The sequence below is a fragment of the Salmo trutta genome, chromosome 33 (assembly GCF_901001165.1).
Source record: "Salmo trutta chromosome 33, fSalTru1.1, whole genome shotgun sequence".
Classification (NCBI taxonomy): domain Eukaryota; kingdom Metazoa; phylum Chordata; class Actinopteri; order Salmoniformes; family Salmonidae; genus Salmo; species Salmo trutta.
The window spans coordinates 34950001-34975939 of NC_042989.1; the positions used below are offsets into that span (position 1 = coordinate 34950001).

The following is a 25939-nucleotide window of genomic DNA, read 5'->3' on the forward strand; positions in this document are numbered from 1 at the left end:
TCCTGCTCCATACACAACAAGACCAGATCTAATTATCTATGGCCCCAAAACCAGCTTAGTCCAAAATGCACTACAACGCATGACCATGTAAGTGAAAATTTGACACAAGTGGAAGTTGGGATTCGCCTGATGTGAAGACCACATTACCATACACAGGGTTCTGTTCTGACGGTCTCCACATGAGGCGTCTGTCTCATTGCCTGTCTGTGGCGCGTTGCAGCTGGCCGAAGCATTGGTCTGGTGTTTCTTGAAGAGGAAGAAGAGGGTCAGCATGCGGCTCACTTTAAACTTCCTCCCGTCCTTGTCCATCTCAACATTGCCTTGACAACCAAGACCTTATCCCAGTCCCATCCCACCCTACCTCCGGACAAAGTCCTCAATCTCGTACCAGAATGGTAGACTGCCAGGTAAGATGAAAGTTGTACTCTGTATGTAAGCTCTGTTAACTTTGTGTCCTGTCCTTTGCTACCACAGAGCTTTGACTACTGCTGAACTGAAAGAGACACTCAGACAGAGGGAGCGAGAGAGCGAGATAGAGGCAGGAAGGAAGTGACCTGTGTGCAGAACCCACACAACTAGTGTGTGAAAGACAGACAGGACAACTTCCCTTCGGCTATGGCCAGGGTGGTGAGGTGTGGGCAGGGTGATGAGGTGTCACCTCCCTCACTGTCAACATTATGACCCAGATAGAGACACATAAGAGAGACACCTAATAGACATAACATTAGTTATGTCTTTATTCTTTTGGAACGTCTGTGAGTGTAATGTTTATTGTTAATTTTTATTGTTTATTTCACTTTTGTATATTATCTACTTCACTTGCTTTGGCAATGTTAACATGTGTTTCCCATGCCAATAAAGCCCCTTGAATTGAATAGAGAGCGCACGAGAGAGGTCTCTGTCTCCTTCGTTCTCGCACTATAAAGAGCGAGAGAGACGGGCCAGGACACAGGAATCCCTTACAGCCTCTTTCCTGCCGCCACCCCCCATCTACCCCGTGTGTGTGGAGAGGAACATCCACATCCCTACAAACACTGTGTCTATATAAATCTATCCACACTTCCTCTTAGCTTCACCAAAAACTGTTCCACTCAGAAAGCCGATGGAGACTAAGTCACTACTTCTTCAAGCGCCTCAGATCCCATGTTAGGTACTATAGAGGTCTACTGCTTGACTAGACCAGGATCAAAACATCTTGTACTGTACCACTTGAACCTAGGCCACCTTCAGTTGAACGTTGCAGATATTAATTCCATGCATTGAGCCAACATGATTTCTTGGCCTACATGACAGAGAGGCATGTTTGAGATATATATTTTTATCTGAACGTTCCAAAACGTATCCTGCTGATCGCGCCCCTATTATCTATCTTCACAGTATAATTTACATTTTAGTCATTTAGCAGACACTTATCTAGAGCGACAGACAGAGTTTTCACCAGCTCGGTGATACAAACCAGCGACCTTACGGTTACTGGCCCAATGTTCTTAACCGCTATGCTATCTGCCGTATGAACTCAGTCCTAACTCCATTTGTGATGTGATAAAGACAAGGAATGTAGGATAGGTTCCCAGGATGCAGAGCCTAGTCCTGGACTAAGAAATACTTTCAATGGAGAGCCATTGAAGCTTCAGGTGTCCATTTAAAGTCACGTGATAACCCTAGAAAATCCACACGGATTTCAACCAGATGTTGAAAATAACACATTTCTACACTAAAGATGTATGAAAAAGGTGCCTTGTCAAATTCTGAAGCCAAGGAGACAGCCACAGCCAAGGAGACAGCCACAGCCAAGGAGACAGCCACAGCCAAGGAGACAGCCACAGCCAAGTAGACAGCCACAGCCAAGAGGACAGCCACAGCTAAGAAGACAGCCACAGCTAAGAAGACAGCCACAGCTAAGAAGACAGCCACAGCTAAGAAGACAGCCACAGCTAAGAAGACAGCCACAGCTAAGAAGACAGCCACAGCTAAGAAGACAGCCACAGCTAAGAAGACAGCCACAGCGCTATTGCATTTCACTCTGAGTCGGCAGACAGAAAAGCATATTATTCGCAACATATTCTGACATTGCTGACACAATATTGATTTTAGGTCAGCAAGGCAAAGCATTTGAGGAAGAGAGTGTATTGACTTAGCTGTGGATAAGGCCACTGAATGAGGAATAATCTTACCTTGGCAGTAATATTGGCAAAGTCCTTCTCTACCCAGGTAATATGGGACCTGTCCTGATTGGGAGGTGTTAGAGAGAGAAGGGCATCAGGTTTGGCTGTGATTCACATGCAGTGTTCTATAGTAAAAAGTTGGTTGTAGAGGTGATGCAGGGAGAAAAATATGCTTTTTATGATGCTACCTTATGATATTGAGAGCCATCAGTAAAGGTATTATTTTGCAGCCCATTATTTTAATACTTGGGCTCTATAAATAGGCCACACACACACACACACGGCAGCAACTGTGTGTCCTGTCCACCCGGGCAGTCAGGATGGGCTGGTTGCCACACACACAGATGACAGGACGCAGCTCTGCCCTCCCACACTTCACTTCCTGTTTCTGTTAACCCACAGAAAGAGACTGATGTCACCACTCTCGCTCGCTTCCTGGGGCTACATGACAATATTAAATAGTGTTTTAGAAAGTATTCATATGCTGACTTACTGCACATTTTGATGTGTTACAGCCTGAATTCCCCCCCCATAATGACAGCGAAAATATGATTAGACATTATTGCAAATGTATTGAAAATGAAATACAGAAACCTAAATTACATAAATATCCACACCCCTTTGCTATGACACTCCAAAATTGAGCTCAGGTGCATCAAATTCCTTTGATCATCCTTGAGATATCACTACAACTTGATTGGAGTCCACAGGTGGCCAATTCAATTGTTTGGACATGAATTAGAAACACACCCATCTACATAAAGGTCCCACAGTTGACAGTGCATGTCAGAGCAGAAACTATACCATGAAGCCCAAGGAACTGTGCATAGATCTGAGATATAATTGTGATGAGACAAAAATCGGGGAAGGGTATAAAACAATTTCTAGAGTTTTGAAAGTTTCCAAGAGCGCAGTGGTCTCAATCATTGGGAAATTTGAAAAAAATATGGAACTACCCAGACTCCGCCTAAGGCTGGCCGTCCAACCAAACTCAGCAACCAGGCAAGAAGGACATTGGTCAGGAAGGTGAACAAGAACCCAATGACCAAGATGCGAGAACTACAGAGTTCCTTGGCTGAGATGGGAGAACCTGCCAGAAGGACAACAGTCTCTATAGCACTTCACCTATCTGCGCTTTAAGGGAGAGAGAACAGACGGAAGCCACTTGAGAAAAAGGAACATGACAGCACGCTTGGAGTTTGCAAAAAGGCACATGAAAGACTGATATCAGGTAAAATACTGTGGTCTGTTGAGACAAATGTTACTCATTGGCCTGAATGCAAAGCACTATGTCCGGAGAAAACCAGGCACAACCTGTCACCCATCTAACACTATCCCTACCGTGACGCATTGGTGGCAGCATCATGTTTTGGGGATCCTTTTCAGCGGCAGGGACTGGGAGACTGGTAAGGATAGAAGTAGCAATGGAGCTAAATACAGGCAAATCCTTGATGAGAAGATTTATGTTCCAACAGCCAAAGCAATGCTGGAATGGCTACAGAACAATAATGTGAAAGTCCTTCGAGTGGTCCAGCCAAAGCCTAGAATTGAACCCTGTGGAAAGTCTTTAAGATTGCTGCTCCCAATCTAATTTAACAGCGCTTGAGCATCTGGCAGAAAATCCCTGAATTCAGATTAGCGTACAGACACACACACACACACACACACACAACTCAAAGCTGTAATTGCCGCCAAAGGTGCTTCTACAAAAGGTATTGACTCATGGGTGTGAATACTTATGTAAATGAGATTTTTGTATTTCATTTTCAATATATTTGAAAAATAAATGTGAAACAGGTTCAGTTTGTCATTATGGGGTATTGTGTGTAGATGGGTAAGATACATTTTTTTTTAAATGGTTTTAATTTTGAATTCAGGCTGTACCACGAAATGTGGAATAAGTCAAGGGGATGAACACGTTGAAGGCACTGTATATTCCAATTCAGTAGAAGCCTTCATCCACATTAACTTAGTCATGTGTGCATACATTTTTCATACGGGTGGCCCCAGGAAATCGAACCCACAATCCTTGCCGTTGCAAGCACCATGTTCTACCAACTGAGCCACACATACACACACATTCTACAGGTATCAGCGAGTATGGAAAACTGTTAGTCGCCCTTCCAAGAAGCTGTAAATACAACAGCACACTCCATAGGATTTCACATAAGTGCTGACGAGCGGTAAAGGAATTTCTTTGTGGAATTATGGAACAATGTTAATCTTCCTCACAGCAAATGGAAAGTGAAGGGTAACTCAAAACGCATACAAATACATAAATCACTTCTTTTTTTTAAACGGTGTGCCAACTAAAACCTTTTGCTGTAGTGGTAACATCCACACAGATAGTCTACATCGGACTAAAATAAAAACTATCCTTGGTTTGCCAGGCTTCTAATATCTCACACAGAGAGCTAGGTTGTGTTCCTCAGGGCTCCAGCATGTTGTAGCTAGCAAAACATTTCAAAAGGTTGGAAATGAAAGAAGGAAAATGTGTTCCTTATTGAACTAGTGTAGATAGTACCTCCAAGTTCCTGTTTGAGGGTTTTCTTCAGTTTGGAAACGGAACACAACGCTGGGGAATGCCACAATTCATTTTAAGTGAAGGTTAGAGGTTTCAGTAGAGTCCAAGTTGACAGTACTCTGGCCTTCTTTCCTCTGTGACAAACAGAGATAATGAGTAGCTGGGGCTTGTCAGGAGACTACAGCCATAAAAGACACCACCGTGTGTTTCCTACCTCTCAGTTCTCCGAACCCACTGTCCTCACAGGGGGACCCTTTTCTCTAGCCTCTAAAATACACCACACACACACACACACACACACACACGTGTATACGCTGAAAACACACAGAGGGTCTGAGACTTGCCTTGGGTACGCGGAAACCTTGTTTGGTGCGAAATATGTGTCTCCACATCTTGTCGATCAGAGCTTCCCATGTCACACTGTCTCTGACTTCGACTGACACACAGACATGCTGTGACACTCAGAATGGGGCAGTACGCTCAGCTCTCACACACAAATAGGGAAATGCAAAGAGCATGTACATGTTCACCCCTGGTAGAAGACGGAATGTTCAAGTCCGTCCCACAGGTGTAGTCAGGGGGTAGAGAAATGTATATTTGCAGCCATGAGAAGAAACGCATTACATCGATGGCCAAAAGTATGTGGACACTTGCACGTCAAAAATCTAATTCCAAAATCATGTGCATTAATATGGAGTTGGGTCCCCCCCTTAGCTGCTATGACAGCCTCCACTCTTCTGGGAAGGCTTTCCACTAGATGATGGAACATTGCTGTGGGGACTTGTTTCCATTCAGCCACAAGAGTATTAGTGAGGTCGGGCACTGATGTTGGGCGATAAGTCCTGGCTCGCAATCGGTGTTCCTATTAATCCCAAAGGTATTCGATGGGGTTGAGGTCAGGGCTCTGAAGGCCGGTTAAGTTCATCCACACCAATCTTGACAAACCATTTCTGTGTGGACCTCGCTTTGTGCACAGGGGCATTGTCATGCTGAAACAGGAAAGAGCCTTTCCCAAACTGTTGCCGCAAAGTTAGAAGCACGCAATCATCTAGAATGTCATTGTATGCTGAAGCGTTAAGATTTCCCTTCACTGGAACTAATGGGCCTAGCCCAAACCATGAAAAACAGCCCTAGACCATTATTCCTCCTCCACCAAACTTTACAGTTGGCAGGATACATTCAGACAGGTAACGCTCTCCTGGCATCCGCCAAATCCAGATTCGTCCACCGGACTGCCAGATGGCAACCAGGAAGTAGAACATTCAATTGAATATAATTTTTGGAACATCCCTCAACCTACCTGAAACCAAATGTCACATGTCCTCCAACTCTATCCGAACCATGAAAAACAGACCATTATTCCTCCACCAAACTTTAGTTAGCACTATGCATTGGGGCAGGTAGCGTTCTCATGGCATCCGCCAAACCCAGATTCGTCCGTTGGACTGCCAGATGGTGAAGCGTGATTCATCGCTCCAGAGTCCAATGGCGGCGAGCTTTACACCACTGCAGGCGACGCTTGGCTATGTGCATGGTGATCTTAGGCTTGTGTGCGGTCGCTCGGCCATGGAAACCCATTTCATGAAGCTCCCGACGAACAGTTCTTGTGCTGATGTTGCTTCCAGAGGCAGTTTGAAACTCGGGTAGAGGACAGACAATTTTTACAGGCTTCGCGCTCCAGCCCTCAGCGTTGCCGTTCAGTGAGCTTGTGTGGCCTACCACTTCCGTTGCTGCTCCTAGACGTTTCCACATCACACTAACAGCACTTACAGCTGACCAGGGCAGCTCTTGCAGGCCAGAATTTTGACACAATGACTTATGACGGTGCCATGTTGAAAGTCACTGAGCTCTTCAGTAAGGCCATTCTACTGCCAACATTTGTCTATGTAGATTGCATGGCTGTGCGCTCGATTTTATTCACCAGTCAGTAATGTGTGCGGCTGAAATAGCCGAATCCACTCATTTGAAGGGGAGTACACACACACAAAAGTATCACACTTTCATTGTTCGCTTACACAAAAATGTACTCGCACAATACACAAACCCATTGCTGTATCAGTGCCACTGAACAATTACAGACAAGTCTACTTCAGACAAGTTCTCTGTTTAGGTTACTTACTCATTCAATGTCTCTACTGAATAAAGAGCAATAAAGGGAATGGCCAATGAACCAGATGTAGAAAATGCTAAATCTATTTCGTTTGTTAGGACACAAGCTGGCGATCTCTCTGGTCATGATCCAGTACGCTAAATTCTGTTTCCTTCTGCAACGCAATGACAGGAAGGAGAGGAAGTGACTTGCAAGCTGACAGGCTGGATGAAATACTTTGTTCTGAAATTGCACTTGCCTCCCAATGAGAGACACGAAATTGTATGAAGCGAAACATTTGTGAATACAGCCTCTCCGGCGGCTTTAATCTCCTTGAGATAGTGAGAGGGAATTGAGTTCGTGTGAGGGAATTGTTTGAAACGGAATGACATCAGTATAGCACAAATATACTTAGTGTTAAACTAAAACAACCTTCAAAACCACTTCCACATGAAGTAAACATTTTATTTTTTAAATCCTCTTAATTAAAAACATTCCCGTTAAAAACCACAGTGAAAAGGGTCATTGTTTAATGGGAGTGAAATAAATTCCTTGAAATGTAGTGGTAAGGATTTTGTCAAAGTCCCCAAGCAGTAAAGAAAGCCGTTTCACCATTGTGGTGCACATATTGATGTAATGCTAAATAAACACCATGAGGAGGCAGTGTGGGTCTACTCTCTACAACAGAAACCAACTCCATAGAGAATAACGCCAGTAAAGACTAGAGGTGGAGCTGCTGCGGCCAAGAACACGGTCCTACTGTTCCAGCTCAACAAAACGACAGATGTAAGAGGCAGGGTGATATGGAGGCAGAGAAAGAGAGAGAACAAGAACACGGTCCTACTGTTCCAGCTCAACAAAACGACAGATGTAAGAGGCAGGGTGATATGGAGGCAGAGAAAGAGAGAGAACAGAGGGAGAGAGAGAGGTGAAGGAAGAGTGTGAGACAGTGAAATGGAAAGAGAGAGATAGAACTAGATCTTTAGATAAAGTGAGAAACCGTTAAAGACACCAGACCAGGAAAGGAGAAGAAGATATGGAGGAGAGAGACAAGGCAGCCTGGTAGAGGAGGAGAGAGAAGGAAATGAAGAGCGGGATGAGAGACAAAGAAAGGAGTCTAGTCGAGGAGAAGACAAAGGAGGATGAGACGGTCCACTTGGGCCGTGTACCGGGTTGTCTGACGGACACCCTCTCAGTGCCCCCCCTCTCCTCCTCCCTCCCTCCCTCCCTCCCCCCGGAGTGCGTAGTAACTGTACAGCCTCACACATTGTGGATCTCATTGTTGAAACAAATACTGGACCCCAGCCCTGAGAGAGGTGGGAGGGAGGGAGAGGGAACAAGTGCTCAGTCCAAAACACTTCAGCTCCCAGCCAAACTCCAGCCATGCCAAGCCAGAGGAGCATAATATATCCACTATGGACCTGAAATGTAGCACATCACTATCAGAAACTAGGTCTGACATCACCAACACTTCACAGTAATGCTTTCACAGTGTTACTAATAGCACCTCCTGCTGCCTGCACTAATATAGATCTATCTATATCACACACACAGTGTGCTGAATGCATATGGAGCTGCTACTGTATGGAGAGCACTTGTTGCCACGTCAACATGAACTCCACCTTGTGAAACGCTGAGTCAGCTGGATTTGGCTCAGACGAGAATGAAAAAGCTTCAAAACAAACAATTCAGTGCTAAAAAAACCTGTTGACTCGCTAATGTTGAAAATGTAGCCAACTGATTCTGATTTCCAGCCCCCTCCCCCCCACACACACACACACACGATTAGCTTACCTCACCTTAGTGTGTGTGGCCTCGTGATGTCATCGTAACAGTAGATTAGTGTAGCATCATTAGAGGAGATAACTATGGTCACAGTGAGGAGTTCCTTTCACACACAGTAGCGCCTGGGCCTTGTCAGCAGGCCAGGGTCCCCTGGCCCCATCATTCAGGTGATGAACAGAGGAATACCCCTCCAGCATCTCTTTTTTCCTCTCTCTTCAAGAGAGACAGTGGAGCAGTGTTCAAGCAGAGGGGTTCTGTCTCTAGTTTTCTATCATCTCTCCCTCCCGCCAGGCCCAGCAGTGAGACACGATCTCCCCCCCCGCCAGGCCCAGCAGTGAGACACCACCACCCCCCAGCAGTGAGACACCATTCCCCCCCGCCAGCCCCAGCAGTGAGACACACAATCCCCTCCCACCAGCCCCCAGCAGTGAGACACACAATCCCCTCCCACCAGCCCCCAGCAGTGAGACACACAATCCCCTCCCACCACCCCCCAGCAGTGAGACGCACAATCCCCTCCCACCACCCCCCAGCAGTGAGACACACAATCCCCTCCCACCAGCCCCAGCAGTGAGACACACAATCCCCTCCCACCAGCGAGAGATTGACAGGTGGGTAAAGCAGCTGAGAAAAGGGGGGGGGGGGGTCAGATAACTGTGTTCGTGTGTGTGGATAATGTTTAACTATATTTGTAGGGACCAGAACTCCCCACAACAATACTGAACAAACAGTTTTACCAACCGGGTAAATCTTTGTTAGTCCCCACAAGGTCAAATGCTATTTCTAGAGGGTTAAGGTAGAATTAGGCTTAGTGGTAGGGTTAGGGAAAATCGTTTTTGATTGGTTATAAATTGTCGCGTCGCGTCGCCCCCCCCCCCCCACACACACAAGACCGTGTGTAGCACAGATTTGGAAGAATTCCATAGGTGTAGCTGGGTGAATCATCCTCAGGTGTAGAGTTACAATGACCTGCTGTTTCAGGTGTATTGCACCACCTGTGAAGAGGGAGAGTGATAAGGGGAGAGGAGGGTAGAGGTTTGGGCTGAGGTGAGAGAGGAGGGTAGAGGTTGGGGCTGAGGTGAGAGGAGGGTAGAGGTTTGGGCTGAGGGGAGAGGGCGAGAGGAGGGTAGAGGTTTGGGCTGAGGTGAGAGAGGAGGGTAGAGGTTTGGGCTGAGGTGAGAGGGCGAGACGAGGGTAGAGGTTTGGGCTGAGGTGAGAGGAGGTAGAGGTTTGGGCTGAGGTGAGAGGAGGTAGAGGTTTGGGCTGAGGTGAGAGGAGGTAGAGGTTTGGGCTGAGGTGAGAGGAGGTAGAGGTTTGGGCTGAGGTGAGAGGAGGTAGAGGTTTGGGCTGAGGTGAGAGGAGGTAGAGGTTTGGGCTGAGGTGAGAGGAGGTAGAGGTTTGGGCTGAGGTGAGAGGAGGTAGAGGTTTGGGCTGAGGTGAGAGGAGGTAGAGGTTTGGGCTGAGGTGAGAGGAGGTAGAGGTTTGGGCTGAGGTGAGAGGAGGTAGAGGTTTGGGCTGAGGTGAGAGGAGGGTAGAGGTTTGGGCTGAGGTGAGAGGGCGAGAGGAGGGTAGAGGTTTGGGCTGAGGTGAGAGAGCGAGAGGAGGGTAGAGGTTTGGGCTGTGAGAGGGCGAGACGAGGGTAGAGGTTTGGGCTGAGGTGAGAGGGCGAGAGGAGGGTAGAGGTTTGGGCTGAGGTGAGAGGGCGAGAGGAGGGTAGAGGTTTGGGCTGTGAGAGGGCGAGACGAGGGTAGAGGTTTGGGCTGAGGTGAGAGGGGAGGGTAGAGGTTTGGGCTGAGGTGAGAGGGCGAGAGGAGGGTAGAGGTTTGGGCTGAGGTGAGAGAGCGAGAGGAGGGTAGAGGTTTGGGCTGAGGTGAGAGAGGAGGGTAGAGGTTTGGGCTGAGGTGAGAGAGGAGGGTAGAGGTTTGGGCTGAGGTGAGAGAGGAGGGTAGAGGTTTGGGCTGAGGTGAGAGAGGAGGGTAGAGGTTTGGGCTGAGGTGAGAGAGGAGGGTAGAGGTTTGGGCTGAGGTGAGAGAGGAGGGTAGAGGTTTGGGCTGAGGTGAGAGAGGAGGGTAGAGGTTTGGGCTGAGGTGAGAGAGGAGGGTAGAGGTTTGGGCTGAGGTGAGAGAGGAGGGTAGAGGTTTGGGCTGAGGTGAGAGAGGAGGGTAGAGGTTTGGGCTGAGGGGAGAGAGGAGGGTAGAGGTTTGGGCTGAGGGGAGAGGGCGAGAGGAGGGTAGAGGTTTGGGCTGAGGTGAGAGAGGAGGGTAGAGGTTTGGGCTGAGGTGAGAGAGGAGGGTAGAGGTTTGGGCTGTGAGAGGGCGAGACGAGGGTAGAGGTTTGGGCTGAGGTGAGAGAGGAGGGTAGAGGTTTGGGCTGAGGTGAGAGAGGAGGGTAGAGGTTTGGGCTGAGGTGAGAGAGGAGGGTAGAGGTTTGGGCTGAGGTGAGAGAGGAGGGTAGAGGTTTGGGCTGAGGGGAGAGGGCGAGAGGAGGGTAGAGGTTTGGGCTGAGGTGAGAGAGGAGGGTAGAGGTTTGGGCTGAGGTGAGAGGGAGAGAGGAAGTAGAGGGGGAGGTTTGGGCTGAGATGAGAGTGCATACAGTAGGAAGAAACAAGTCCAGAACAATATAAAAAAAACACCCTTTTAAAATCCCTGAGGAAAAAAATTTCAAACTTCAACCAGGCTCGATCCCACACTTCCATGGAATAACAATAATACTGTATAACCCTGGGCACTTGTGGAGATCAGAGGATTTGATTGAAATAAACAATATGGTGGAACTTCCACCTAGCCTATCAGAGGGCAAAGTTAATCTATTACCATATTGCTGACACGTGTCAAATGGCTTAGGGGTCCCATTTGGGATCGGGCCCAGTTGTACTCACCACAGACAACAGAACAATGCTGTGCAAATGCTAGCAATAGTACCTTCAGTTAGCATAGGCTAACAGCTAGTTGGTACATGTCAATAGTGATGGAGCAAAAATTGCAAAGGCAACAATTCGGCTACTAGCCGTTAGCATTACCTGCTTAAAATGCTGACGTGACTAGTAGTATTAGCGGAAGTAGTGGAACCGGTCATAATAATAGTAGCAGCGCTAGCAGGAATAGAGCGGTAACATTAGCCTAGAGGAAGGGCTGGTTGAAAGGGGGGGGGATGGTGGCGCATTAGGAGGGCGTAATGTCTGGAGCGGCGGGATGGGTCGATGGGAGATGAGGATGTTGTAAGGTAAACAATGAGGTCATCACAAAGCGCAGCAGGGCTAAGGGCTGACTGCAGCGGAAATGTAGTGATGTTGTATATCAAGCACTACTATGGAATATGACTCACAGCAGCCTGCAATTCTCTTCACACACACGTCCCATGTTTCTCTCACACACACACACACACACACACAACCTCCCATAGCCCACATCCCATGTCTCCCACACACACACATAGGAAACACTACTTCACATCCCCACTGTGGGGAAGATTCCAGACAAGCTGCTTTATACACTTCAGGACCCAAAAGTATGTGGACACCTGCTCATCAAACATCTCATTCCAAAATCATGGGTAATAATATGGAGTTGGTCCCCCCTTTGCTGCTATAATAGCCTTCATTCTTTTGGGAAGGCTTTCCACTAGATGTTGGAACATTGCTGCTAGGACTTGCTTCCATTCACCCACAAGAGCATTAGTGCACGGGGGCATTGTCATGCTAAAACAGGAAAGGGCCTTCCCCAAACTGTTGCCATAAAGTTGGAAGCACAGAATCGTGTAGAATGTCATTGTATTCTGTAGCTTTAAGATTTCCCTTCACTGGAACTAAAGGGCCTAGCCCAAAGCCATGAAAAACAGCCCCAGATCATTATTCCTCCACCAAACTTTACAGTTGACACTATGCATAAGGGCAGGTAGATTTCTCCTGGCATCTGCCAAACCCAGATTTGTCCGTTGGACTGCCAGATGGTGAAGCGTGATTCATCACTCCAGAGAACACGTTTCTACTGCTCCAGAATCCAATGGCGGCAAGCTTTACACCACTGCAGCCGACACTTTGCATTGCGCTTGGTGATCTGAGGCTTGTGTGCGGTTGCTCGGCCATGGAAACCCATTTCATGAAGCTCCCGACAAACCGTTATTGTGCTGACGTTGCTTTCAGAGGCAGTTTGGAACTGTAGTGAGTGTTGCTAGGCGCCTCAGCGGTTCTGTTCGCTTGTGTGGCCTACCACTTCCCGGCTGAGTCATTGTTGCTCTTAGACGTTTCCACTTTACAGCACTTATAGTTGATCGGGGCAGGTCTAGCAGGGCAGACATTTTATGACACTGCCATGTTGAAAGTCACTGAGCTCTTCAGTAAGGCCATCCTACTGCCAATGTTTGTCTATGGAGATTGCATGACTGTGTACTGATTTTATACACCAGTCAGCAACAGGTGGGGCTGAAATAGCCTAATGCACTAATTTGAAGACTTATCCACGTACTTTTGTATATATAGTGTACCAGACATCTCCCCTGTGGGGAAGATTCCAGACAAGCTGCTTTATTCCAGACAACTCTACCGTGGGGAAAATCCTAGACAAGCAGCTTTATACCAGGGTCAAATCCTTACAACCCTAAGTGTCTCTCCTCCCCACTCTTCAGATTCCAGTCAGCCTCAACATTAACATACAGACAGTACAACACTCTACCCGGTGCCTTCTCCCGAGTGGCGCAGCGGTCTAAGGCACTGTATTGTAGTGCTAGAGGCGTCACTACAGACCCTGGTTCAATCCCGGGCTGTATCACAACCGGCCGTGATCGGGAGTCCCATAGGGCGGCGCACAATTGGCCCAGCATCGTCCGCGTTAGGGGAGGGTTTGGCCGTCATTGTAAATAAAAATGTGTTCTTAACTGACTTGCCTAGTTAAATAAAGGTTAAATAAAACATTAAAAATGAACATGCAGACAGTACAACCATGTACCCATTGCCTTTCAACTCCCAGCTTAGTGGGAAGTTCCCTCCACACAGAAAATATTTAACCAGACAGCCATTCCACCTTTTCTTAAGTGATGCATGGCATTCTCTGCCTGGCTGAGTCCCAAATGGCCACCTATTCCCTGCACTACCTTTTACCATATGTAGTGCACTATATAGGGAATATGGAGCCATTTGAAAACACAGGCCATATGTAGTGTATACAGAAACATTCCATCTAGAGCTCCCTTATACCAAATACTACCTCACCCAGCTACCCGCTCTCCCTCACCCAGCTACCCGCTCTCCCTCACCCAGCTGGTAGTTCTCTCTCCTACAGCCGACACCTACAGCCGACACAATCAAATAGCAGCCTTTGGATCGCTCAATAGCTTGTAAATCCCATAGTAATGACTTGGTATAGATATGGCTGCAGTCCAGAGTGACTGACCCAGTTGAGACTACATTTGGATGTAGATAGTGTGTTTAGCCTTAGGAGGCGAGGCGTTTAACTACGACAGTGCTGCTGCCACGGCAACCCGGGTCAAAGGTTAGTGTACTGTGCTCCGGGCCACACCCTGGTGGTATAAATCTAAGACCGTTGAGAGAGAAAAAAAAACAAGCGTTAAAGCACACAGTGAGGACGGTAGAGAGTCGAAGACCATAGCTGAAGGGAAGAAACTTTGGCCAAGTCGGATTTCAAATGCAGACGGACTCCATTAAAAATAAAAGCAGCAACAACATAACCAATGTGAAGGTGCTGAACAGAGGTCAGCTGAGCCAGACCACACGACAGGGGGGTTGAGTAGTAGTGGGCGTTGTGACCATGGCCCTCAAAGCATTGGGCTAAACCAGGCTGCACATTGCCTTCAGCTCAAAGCTGAAGGCAATGATATTTTATGTAGAAATTGTGCACCAATATTGAATCTTAAAACCCTGTTATATTAAACACACACACACACACACACACACACAGAATTCGATAAAATCCGATTTTTCTATGAATGAAGACTTGCTATGTCTCTCTGTGCATACTGACTTCTAGGAAGATTTTAACCCACTTAATCACAACATTTCTCCATGTTTTTACCGTCATTGTAAAGCCCAAGTTATTTTGTTGCTTTGACAAAGATGATTATTTCACATATATCCCTCATTTTAAAGTCAACCCTGTTCGGTGAACTGAACTCTAATATGGTGAAACTAAATGTTTTTCAAAAGAAACATTGAACATGAATAGTTAAATCATAGTGGTTCTACTGTTCTTGGACATTTTCTGGTGTTTTGTGGTGGAAAACTGAGTGGGTCGAGCATAAACACATCAACCCTGTTACCTTTTGATACAGGCTAGAAATGTTGTAAAGAAAAAATACAATTATAAAAATTGTGAAGCTTGCATTCAATTGCCACTCACTGTTGCACACAAGCTTCAATTCCCCCCGTCACAGGGGAATGTATGGCTGATTTAAGAAGAAGTAGTCAACCCCGTTACGCTCATTTGGCACTTACTACAGTATTTATTATTTAACTAACCTCTTGAGATGGGAACACAAAAAAAAATGTAACAAAAAAAAAAATATTTTTACACTTCTCAAAACGGCACCGAATTGGTGGAACAACCCATCTGCAGAGAAAAACACCTACCAGGGGAGGCAGGTAGCCTAGTAACCAGCAGGTAGCCTAGTGGTTAGAGCGTTGGGCTAGTAACCAGCAGGTAGCCTAGTGGTTAGAGCGTTGGGCTAGTAACCAGCAGGTAGCCTAGTGGTTAGAGCGTTGGGCTAGTAACCAGCAGGTAGCCTAGTGGTTAGAGCGTTGGGCTAGTAACCAGCAGGTAGCCTAGTGGTTAGAGCGTTGGGCTAGTAACCAGCAGGTAGCCTAGTGGTTAGAGCGTTGGGCTAGTAACCAGCAGGTAGCCTAGTGGTTAGAGCGTTGGACTAGTAACCAGCAGGTAGCCTAGTGGTTAGAGCGTTGGGCTAGTAACCAGCAGGTAGCCTAGTGGTTAGAGCGTTGGGCTAGTAACCAGCAGGTAGCCTAGTGGTTAGAGCGTTGGGCTAGTAACCAGCAGGTAGCCTAGTGGTTAGAGCGTTGGGCTAGTAACCAGCAGGTAGCCTAGTGGTTAGAGCGTTGGGCTAGTAACCAGCAGGTAGCCTAGTGGTTAGAGCGTTGGGCTAGTAACCAGCAGGTAGCCTAGTGGTTAGAGCGTTGGACTAGTAACCAGCAGGTAGCCTAGTGGTTAGAGCGTTGGACTAGTAACCAGCAGGTAGCCTAGTGGTTAGAGCGTTGGACTAGTAACCAGCAGGTAGCCTAGTGGTTAGAGCGTTGGACTAGTATCCGAAAGGCTGCAAGATCGAATCCCCGAGCTGACAAGGTAAAAATCTGTTGTTCTGCCCCTGAACAAGGCAGTTAACCCACTGTTCCTAGACCGTCATTGTAAATAAGAATCTGTTCTTAACTGACTTGCCTAGTTAAATAAAGATAAAAAAAATAAAAACAAGGCAGAGGCTGCGTCTAAAATGGCACCCTATTCCCTACATAGGACACTGATCAAAAGTAGTGCACTATATAGGGAATACGGTGCCATTATGGACGCAGTCAGAGACTGCGGAGAGTAAATAGCACCTTATAGATGAGACGTATAGATGACCTCAATGGGGAAAATGATTGAAAATGAAGAACTCCACCCTGTCTCTACACATTGAAACTATGGCAACCGCTGGCCCTCTCTCACAACATTTGTTTTTGTCACACAGAGAAGGTTTGTCACAGCAGACTACAGTAGTAAAACGTTAGCTGATGGTGATAGAACAGGAAGTGTATCTAAATAGTGACAACTGCTAATTAGCCTTCTATATTAGAACCCCCCCATCCATCATACACACACTGATTAATGGAACCTCCTTTAGCTGGGCGGCGATACATCATTACAGTGTGTGTGCGCGCGTGACTGAAATACAGTGATTCTGTAGATGAATGAGGTAGGAAAAGCCCCATGAAACAGACTGGGGGAGGATTTCTGTGAATGGGTACTGCAGTGGGGGGGGGGGGGGGGGGGGGTACGTACACACCTTTACCCTGTGGCACATGTCAAAAGGGGACTGTTGTGGTACCGAGGAAAAGCCGCCGTAACCATGGCAACCCACCGCAGGCTTTACTGTGGTGGGAACCAGCAGACATTTCCATCTAACCTCACATACACAACAGAAAACATCAGGCTACATCTCAAATCCTCTGAATGAAGATGTAGCCTAGCGAGTAATGATTGTACAAATATAGCCTTGTTTGTCTGTACAAATATAGCCTTGTTTGTCTGGGCCCATATCAACAGATACAAACAGTTCCGTAAAAATAAATGCTTGACGAGTGTTTTTCCAATCTCACAAGACAGTGTCCAGGAAGGGCGATGAGATCTGCTGGTTGGAGTTGGATTGGTTTCTCTTCATTGCACTTGTATCCAATGCCATGTGGGCAAATAGCTCAAAGGCATGAGGCTTGAGCCCATTGCTAGATTGGATAAGAGAGAACGCATCCACAGTAGATGCCCTGATATGGGAAGCCATCCTGGCCAAATAGAACGCTGCTTCACTGCCAGACAGAGCGAGGCTGGGATAGGAAAGATAGCAGAAAACCAATACTATTTGAATCCAGGTCTAAATACTTTAGCTGTGCTTGATTGAGCATGCCTAGTGGGCATGCAGTGGAACCAATGAATAGTGGACAAGTGCAAACGCCGACCATCTGGCTCAGTCAGGCACTGAAAAGTATTTGAAGGGAAACAAATACCATTTAAAAAAACACACAGGTCTGTGTGGGGAGGATAGGATAGAAACACCTGGTGATTTAGTGCCCTCCTCCAACCCAGCAGCAGTGTGGGTAATTAGACCAAACCATGCTCCAGTCGGTCTGGCCTCCTCTCCACTCCTGCTGGGGCAGTACTACAACCAGTAAAGCAGGGCTTCCATCACCTGGCTACTGATGACGCACATGGATGGACACAATGATCGACAGACACGCTCAGACCCACATCAGGACCGTCACGATTGGCAAAACGATACAAGGCGCACGTACTGTAAATCCTAGAACCAGAGCTTGAGATAACCAGACGCACTTGACCGTGCGCACTGAGCGCACCACACACCCCCAGGGTCGGCAGAAGCAATCAGAGTCAAGGCTGATTAGGTACTGCAGATCCGGAAGTGCTATTTAAATTCATTTTCAAAGCCCTCTGGCATGGTTCAATTAATGCAGTGCCACAAACAAAAACGGGGTTCTGTGTCAGTCAAGTCAAAGCACTGACTGGTGTCCTGCTAGAGTAGGCATTCACCAACAACACAACAGACCCAGTGTGAGTTCAAAGTTCAGCCGGCTCCAGCCGGCCCAGACTAAAGTGCAGACAGATTTTCCTTGACAAGTTGTTGTTCAAAGACAAGGCTGCCAGAGGGTAAAACAAAAGAAGAGTAAATGTTTTTCCCATAACCGGAGCCGCACAAGGAGCATTTAAAAAAATAAGTTATTTCATCTGTATTCTAGTCCAATCAGGTTCTTCAAATCAGCAATGTAGTTCTCAGCATTCCGGAAAAACATTGTATTCTCAAGGCTGTTTTTAAAGGGGTTCACTTGGCATTGCGTCGGCTGCGGTGCAGAAACTCTGCTAACAGTTCTAGGGCCATCTAGTGAAGGACTACAAGTGAAACACAGTATAAACAAATTGCTAGGATTAACAAGGGATTGCTGTTGGAAGCGAGACACACTCATGGGGAAATAATCATGACTAATTTCACGAGGTCAATAATTTAATATCATGGACATGCATTCTAATCGCCTCATTCCATCTGAATCAAGTGCCACAGGCGATGGCATCATTCTGTGTGCACGACTGCCGAAATACTCGACAAGAGCAGGAGATGTGCGAGACATTAATTAGGCAACAAAAAAAAAGTTTGCATTTACACCTCAACGCTGTGTAGCAAATCTTCACCATGACTCCCAATGGGTTTCCATTGGAACAAGCCAAGGCATATAGAGAGGGATGGGAGATGGAAGAGAGTGTTACAGGCTCAGGGACCGTTACCGCCAAGGCCGGAATTAAGTGGAGAGAAAAAAATAATCAGTTTCTGAATACAGAGATGCAGAGTGAATAACAAGGATGAGGCTTTGAAAATGAATATGTGGAGAATTTAGCTTTTCCGAGAAACAGAAGAAGAGTTGAAAGACCGAAGGTAATGGACTTATCAGAGCAAAGACAGATACAAAAGAAAAAGCACATAGGTTTCAGGACAGAACGGGTAACATAACAGGGTTGTGTTCATTAGGCACCAAAAGGAAAGAAACAAGGAGGGACTACCTGAACTTGTCCAATAAGAAATGCAAAACGTTTTGCCAGGTGTTGTCTTAGAAAACTGCTCATGGTCCCCATGTATAAATACTGTACACGACTTTCACACCAAGACATTGTGTCACGACAAGCTCAGTCTGCAGTGCATTCACTGCCAACATCATTCATAATATTTAGTCATTCTAATTTATTAAGACAATCCCTCAGGGGGAAACAGTACAGCTGGTCCAATTAAGTTGTCCCACTAGTGAAGAGCTGAATCCCCAAACAACACATTAACCAAAGTCTCTCACACACACAGACACACACACACACACACACACACACAGTAGTAGCGCATTAGTAAATTATTTTCCACCCCATCTACTGTTCCACTCCTGTAATTTTAGGAGAGTCCTCACGCATGCAGACAAATTGCAGTAAAGTATTGGGAGGGCTCAATCTACAGATTTCAGCAGGGTCAAGTGGAATTTAAAATTGGTCTCAGCAAACCTGATACATCCCTATACTATTACACTAGTAGGATTTTCCTTCGAGTGGGCACTTGTCAATGGTTTACTTAATCCATTTAAAATCTATTCTTCTAACACCATTCAGAATGTTTTATGCTCAACAGGGAAACGCACGATATCTAATGTTTAAATCTTCTACAAAGAGGAAAGGCATCGTTTTAATCAACATGTGTACAGACATGTAATAGGTGTGTGTGTGCCACACACTCAAACGATGTAGCAGCATGTGTTTGTTTAGACTGGGAATTAAGGTTGGACGGTATCCAGATTTTCACATCGTCATACCGTCCTTCTCTCCTCCCGGGAATTACACTATTATGGGCCTAGCACACAAGGGGGCGCAAGAAAAGCCCATTGGGCCTCTTTTTTATTGATTTTTTTATTTAACTAGGCAAGTCAGATTCTTATTTACAATGACGGCCTACCCCGGCCAAACCTGGACGACGCTGGGCCAATTGTGCGCCGCCCAATCATGGCCGAATGTGATACGGCCTGGATTCGAACCAGGGACTGTAGTGACACCTCAAAATTAGCACAAACTAATATCAAAAATCACAGACGATGTAAACTAAATGTAATTTTCGGTCAGTGTGGACATTTACAAGCGAAAGTGAACGAGAGAAATTGTGCATGTATGCTTTTCTGAAGAGCAGCATGTGTACTTCAATATTCACATGGAAAAGTCCACTGACCCACTCTGAAAGGCTTTCAGAGCCATCGACTCAGTGGGTTTTGTCCAACGTGTCTCTGGACCTATGCATTGCCACAGTCATACCCTGTATCTAGTTTTGTCCAGTGGCTCTGTTGGACCACCATTTTATTACATTTGAAATCGCAACAAATAACCTGCTCAGACTCCAACCAAGGATTATCAAAAGCTGCACTGTAAATTCCCCGGCAACCCAAAGATTCCTAGACGCCCTTCCAGACGCCCTCCACCTGGAAGTAATAAAGCCTCCTGAAAAAGCCAAACCTTGACCCGGAAAATGTAAAAAACTAAATCATTACTCTGCAGCACGTTTGGAAAAGCTGTTGTGCAGCAGCTCACCGTCTTCCTGAAGACAAAGAATGTATACAGTCTAGTTCTAGCCCCCATCATAGTACTAAAACTGCACTCGTGAAGGTGGTAAATGACCTTTTAATGGCGTCAGACCAAGGCTCTGCATATGTCCTCGTGCTCCTAGACCTTAGTGCCGCTTTTAACACCATCCATCACCACATTCTTTTGGAAAGACTGGAAACCCTAATTGGTCTAAAACGGACAAGTTCTTGCCTGGTTAAGATCTTATCTGTCGGAAAGGTATCAGTTCTTCTCTGGATGGATTGACCTCTGACAAATCAATCATAAGTTTGTGTTCCTCAAAGTTCTGTTTTCGGACAACTATTGTTTTCAGTATATATTCTACCTCTTGGTGATGTCATTCGGAATCACAAGGTCAACTTACGCTGTTAGTCGGACGACATACAGCTGTACATTTCGATGAAACACGGTGAAGCCCCAAAATTGCTTACCCTGGAAGCCTGTGTTTTAGATATTAGGAAGCGGCAAATCTTTTACTTTTAAACTCAGACAAAGCAGACACGCTAATTCTAGGTCCCAAGAAGCAAAGATATCTGCTGTTTGACCTGACAATTAATGTTGGTTGTACAGTCGTCTCAAATAAAACTGAGCCCTCCGAGTTATTCTGGACCCTAATCTCTTTTGATGAACATAAGAATATTTCAAAAAGGGCAATTTTTTCCATCTTCATAACAATACAAAAATCTGAAACTTCTTGTCCAAAATGTGTGCCAAAAGAAATTCTCCATGTTGGTCACCTCTAGACTACTGACATGCTCTACTTTCCGGCTACCTGGATAAAGCACTAAATAAACTTCAGTTAGTGCCAAATTCAGCTGCTAGAATCTTGACTAGAAGCAAAATATTTTTATCATATTACCCTAGTGCTACTCTCTCTACACTGGTTTCTTGTTAAGGCTAGGGCTGATGTCAAGGTTTACTGCTAACCTTCAAAGCATCACATGGACTTGCTCCTACCCATCTCTTTGGTCCCGCCGTACATACCTACACGTACGCTATTGTCACAAGATGCAGGCCTCCTTATTGTCCCTAGAATTTCTAAGCAAACGGCTGGAGGCAGGGCTTTCTCCTATAGATCTCCATTTTATGTAATGGTCTGCCTATCCATGTGAGAAACACAGACTCGGTCTCAACTTCTAAGTCTTTATTGAAGACTCATCTCTTCAGTAGGTCCTATGATTGAGTGTAGTCTTGCACAGTGGTGTGAAGGTGAACAGCAAGGCACGAGTGACAAACCGTCCTTGCTCTCTCTGCCTGGCCGCTTCCCCTCTCCAATGGGATTCTCTGCCTCTGACCCTATTACAGGGGCTGATTCACTAGCTTACTGGTGCTCTTCCATCCCTTCGTGGGCTATACTCAGCCTCGTCTCAGGGTAGTAAGTCAGTGATCTGTTATCCCTCTAGTGGTGTGGAGACTGTGCTTTGGCAAAGTGGGTGGGGTTATATCCTGCCTGGTTGACGCTGTCCGGGGCTATTGTCGGATGGGGCCACAGTATCACCCGACCCCCCCCCCCCCCCCCCCCCGTGTCAGCCTCCAGTATTTACGCTGCAATAGTCTACATGCAGGGGGGGGGGGGGGAAAGAGTCTGTCTGTCCATCCTATCTGGTGTAATTCTCTTGTCTTATCTGGTGTCCTGTGTGAATTTCAGTATGCTCCCTAATTCTCTCTCCTCCCAGAGGACCAGAGCCCTAGGACAATGCCTCAGGACCAGCTGGCCTGAGGACTCCTGGCTGTCCCTGTCCCCAGTCCACCTGGTCGTGCTGCTGATCCAGTTCCTGCTGTTTTGCTTGCGGCTATGGAACCCTGACCTGTTAACCGGACGTGCTACCTTGTCCCAGACCTGCCGTTTTCGACCCTCCCTCTCTCGCTCTCTACTGCACCTGCTGTCTCGACCTCTGAATGATCAGCTAAGAAAATCCAACTGACATTTACTTTTGGAGGTGCTGACCTGTTGCACCCTCTACAACCACTGTGATTATTATTTGACCCTGCTGGTCATCTATGAACATTTGTTCTTCAAGATGTTCAATCTGGCCTTAATGGCCATGTATTCTTATAATCTCCACCCACCTCAGCCAGAGGAGGACTGGCCACCCCTCAGAGCCCAGTTCCTCTAGGTTTCTTCCTAGGTTCCTGCCTTTCTAGGGAGTTTTTCCTAGCCACCGTGCTTCTACATCTGGTTTGCTTGGTGTTTATAGCACTTTGTGACATCTGCTGATGTAAAGAGGGCTTTATAAATACATTGGAGTGAGCGATGGAGCAGAGGGGAGAAGAAAAAAAAACACTAGTAGGAAGCACAGGGAAACATGGTAACTGTACAAAACTCATCCAGAGCTCGTTGACTTCTGGCAGAAAGCCATTAAGATATCTGATGGCAAAGATTTAGTAGTCAAATGAATACAAGTGTAACTTCACCCCATGTATGCCGCAAAGACAATTGCCGATACATATAAAACGTTATGGACTCACCAGCTCCTGCCTCCTCCCATTGTGCCGCTTACAAACAAATGGAACTGGCTCAAGTGTTCTGGGGGAACTACAGTAAGCTTCATAAATGGAAAATAATGTGAGGTGAAATAAAGCAAATTGCGTTCTTTAACTCCTAACGTATTGCACAAGTTGACTGCAGGTATTAACTTAAAGTATTTACAAACATTACATTTATTGAGCAGCTCAGATATTTGCACCTGTACATAGCCCATCTGTAAATAGCCCATCCAACCACCTCATCCCCATACTGTTATTTTTATTTTTTTCTCTCCTTTGCACCCCAGTATCTCTACTTGCACATTGATCTTCTGCACATATATCACTCCAGTGTTTAATTGCTAAATTGTACTTATTCCGCCACTATGGCCTATTTATTGCCTTAACTCATTTGCACACACTGTATATAGACTTTTTTTCTATTGTGTTGACTGTATGTTTGTTTATTCCATGTGTAACTCTATTGTTGTTTGTGTCGCACTGTTTTGCTTTATCTTGGCCAGGTCGCAGTTGTAAATGAGAACATGTTCTCAACTAGCCTACCTGGTTAAATTAAGGTGTAATAAAAATACCATCTCTGCAGCATTCCACCAAAATCAGGCCTTTATGGTCGAATGCCCAGACGGAAGCCACTCCTTAGTAAAAGGCACGACAGCCCACTTGGAGTTGACCGTATGGCACCTAAAGACTCTCAGACCATGAGAAACAAGATTCTCTGGTCTGATGAAACCAAGATTGAACTCTTTGGTCTGAATGAAAAGCATCACGTCTGGAGGAAACCTGGCACCATCCCTACGGTGAAGCATGGTGGTGGCAGCATCATCATCATCATCATGCTGTGGGGATGTTTTTCAGCAGCAGGGACTGGGAGACTAGTCAGGATCAGGTCAAAGATGAACAGAGGAAAGTACAGAGAGATCCTTGATGAAAATCTGCTCCAGAGTGCTCAGGACCTCAGACTGGGGCGAAGGTTCACCTTCCAACAGAACAACGACCCTAAGCACACAGCCAAGACAACACAGGAGTAGCTTCAGGACAGGACAAGTCTTAGATCAGTGGTTTTACTCAAGGAAAGTAGATTTGTTTTTAATATTCAGACAAGGCCAGAGAGACTGACTCATTGCACTGAATTAATAATACATCCCATAGGATGGATGAACTGTAACGGAAAGACATCTTCAACCACAGAGTGTACTGCAGTTCACAGCCCAGAGTTCGTATGACCAAGGTGAAAACTTCACAATTGGCCTAAAGACTATTAACAGCCGCTTTCCCCGACTCTCCAAAATGAAATACAGTACGATAAGAGTTTATGGCGTGTAACTCAAGTAACGTTAACGTCAGCCAAGAGTGCATAGCTGTTGTAGCAACGCAATGACCACATTGAGGGAACTTCATGCCCCAGCCTGAAGAATATACATTTTATTTGCTGAGTAAGCACAGAGGCATGCACACACACACACAAAATGGTGATACTGAACGTGTGAGATGGCATTATCTGACTCACTGTCCAATCTTAGTCTGGCTGGATATTTCCCCAGAGTCTGGTCTCTTTTTAAAACACCCTCAGTCCGTCCTGAACGGATCATTCCCTACTAGCTTCAGGAATGTTCTGGTATTGGCGGAACACAGCTCCCTCGGTCCACCGTTTCTCACAGTCACAGCTTTATTTATTCTCCTTCCCCTTCTAAAATGTGTGCATGCGTGTGTGCATGCGTGTGTGCATGCGTGTGTGCATGCGTGTGTGCAGCGTTAGCAGGAACCCCAATGCCCTAGCACTCTTGGTCCTGGCAGCTAGCTCTGTTAATCACAGGAAACTAAATGCTATGTAATGCCATGCCTGCTGAGACAGGCCTGTGGAGGGGCTTAGCAACAGTTTATAGATAGTAGAAGATGAGGTAAGGAGGGAAGGAGAGGGAGAGATGTGGTGGTTAATGATGTAATGGCATGATCGGGGTCGTATAAAGATGGGGTGACTGGTAAAAAGCACTGAGAAAAAGGGATAAAGAGAGTGAGAAGGTGAGTGTCAGAGAGAGAAGTGAGAAAGAGAGTAAGAGTGTTCTGACGATGTGTTAGCATCAAAGCATATGGCAGCGTATCCATACCTCATGGCCCTGTTGCAAAAAACTCAGCTTCATCTGTCGAGACAACGCTCTGTGACTGCCAGTCAACTCCCAGCTCTCCTGAATACAGAACAGCCAGACACTCGTCACAAGGCTGATTGTGTCACTCTGTTTTGTCTGCCGGTCTGGCACCGTCACATAAGGCACGTCGGGCTGCATTTTCTGCCAGAAGCAATTTTGGTTGACATTTGGAACTCAGTCTGGGTCTCAACTTACAGTTGAGAGTTAGAGTACACAAGGTACAAGTTTGAAATGTGGTTGTATATCAGCAATTTCTCTTGTTATGTCAGTCACTCAATTAGCCATGTCAGATCATTTTTTGATTGCGAAATTAGTATAGCCAGCCATCTTGTGGTAATCATGGCTGAATACCGACTGGTCACACAGGGCACGTGCCCAGGGGCCCTCCCCTCCAGGGGGCCCCCCATTGATTTTGTTAGTCAGTCTCACTCCGATATCATTAACATGAGTTATGTAGAATTACAGGAAATTAGCTTAAACATTTTTACAACTTTTTTTTGCCCCATGGAAAAATTTGAAGAATTACAGGAAATCACCTAAAAAAGTGTGGGGGATCCAACCAAATCGCACTTAGGGACCCCAAAAGTCCCTGCATAAACAAACTATTTTAGGCCTACTGATCTCTACTGACAGACAAAGTGTGGAGTGACAACTGCTGAGGTTATAGATGTAGTATCAAAGCAGGCTGTTCGCTACAGTATACTAGCCAAAGGCACAGTTGAGACTGCTACAATAACCGAAAAGCTTGCTCAACATTCTACACCAAGTTCATTGCAGTGAGGGGGAAAACCTACCTGAACTACAGTAGAACATGTGATTGTATGGTACTAAACCAGGCCATAAATGAGAGCCGGTGACCATACAAAGCCGTGTTTCACTAATGC

General features: G+C 46.2%; 1 protein-coding gene across 7 annotated transcripts in view; it reads right to left on the bottom strand.

Moving 5' to 3' along the window:
- Positions 1 to 25939, bottom strand: part of LOC115172888 (ribosomal protein S6 kinase 2 alpha) — an 81645-nt gene that overhangs the window by 31599 nt on the left and 24107 nt on the right. Inside the window, exons 1-3 of one of the 7 annotated variants that reach the window (XM_029730722.1) lie at positions 5034 to 5172; positions 2175 to 2228; positions 148 to 246 (exon numbers count right to left, since the gene is read on the bottom strand). The exons of 1 other annotated variant lie outside the window; for it this stretch is intronic. In XM_029730722.1, coding sequence (XP_029586582.1) covers positions 148 to 246; positions 2175 to 2228; positions 5034 to 5081 — 201 coding nt within the window. In that variant the 5' untranslated portion in view covers positions 5082 to 5172. Of the gene's footprint in view, positions 1 to 147; positions 247 to 2174; positions 2229 to 5033; positions 5173 to 25939 lie in introns of those variants that run through there. 5 more of the 7 variants (XM_029730721.1, XM_029730726.1, XM_029730723.1 and 2 more) reach the window with 5 other exon arrangements.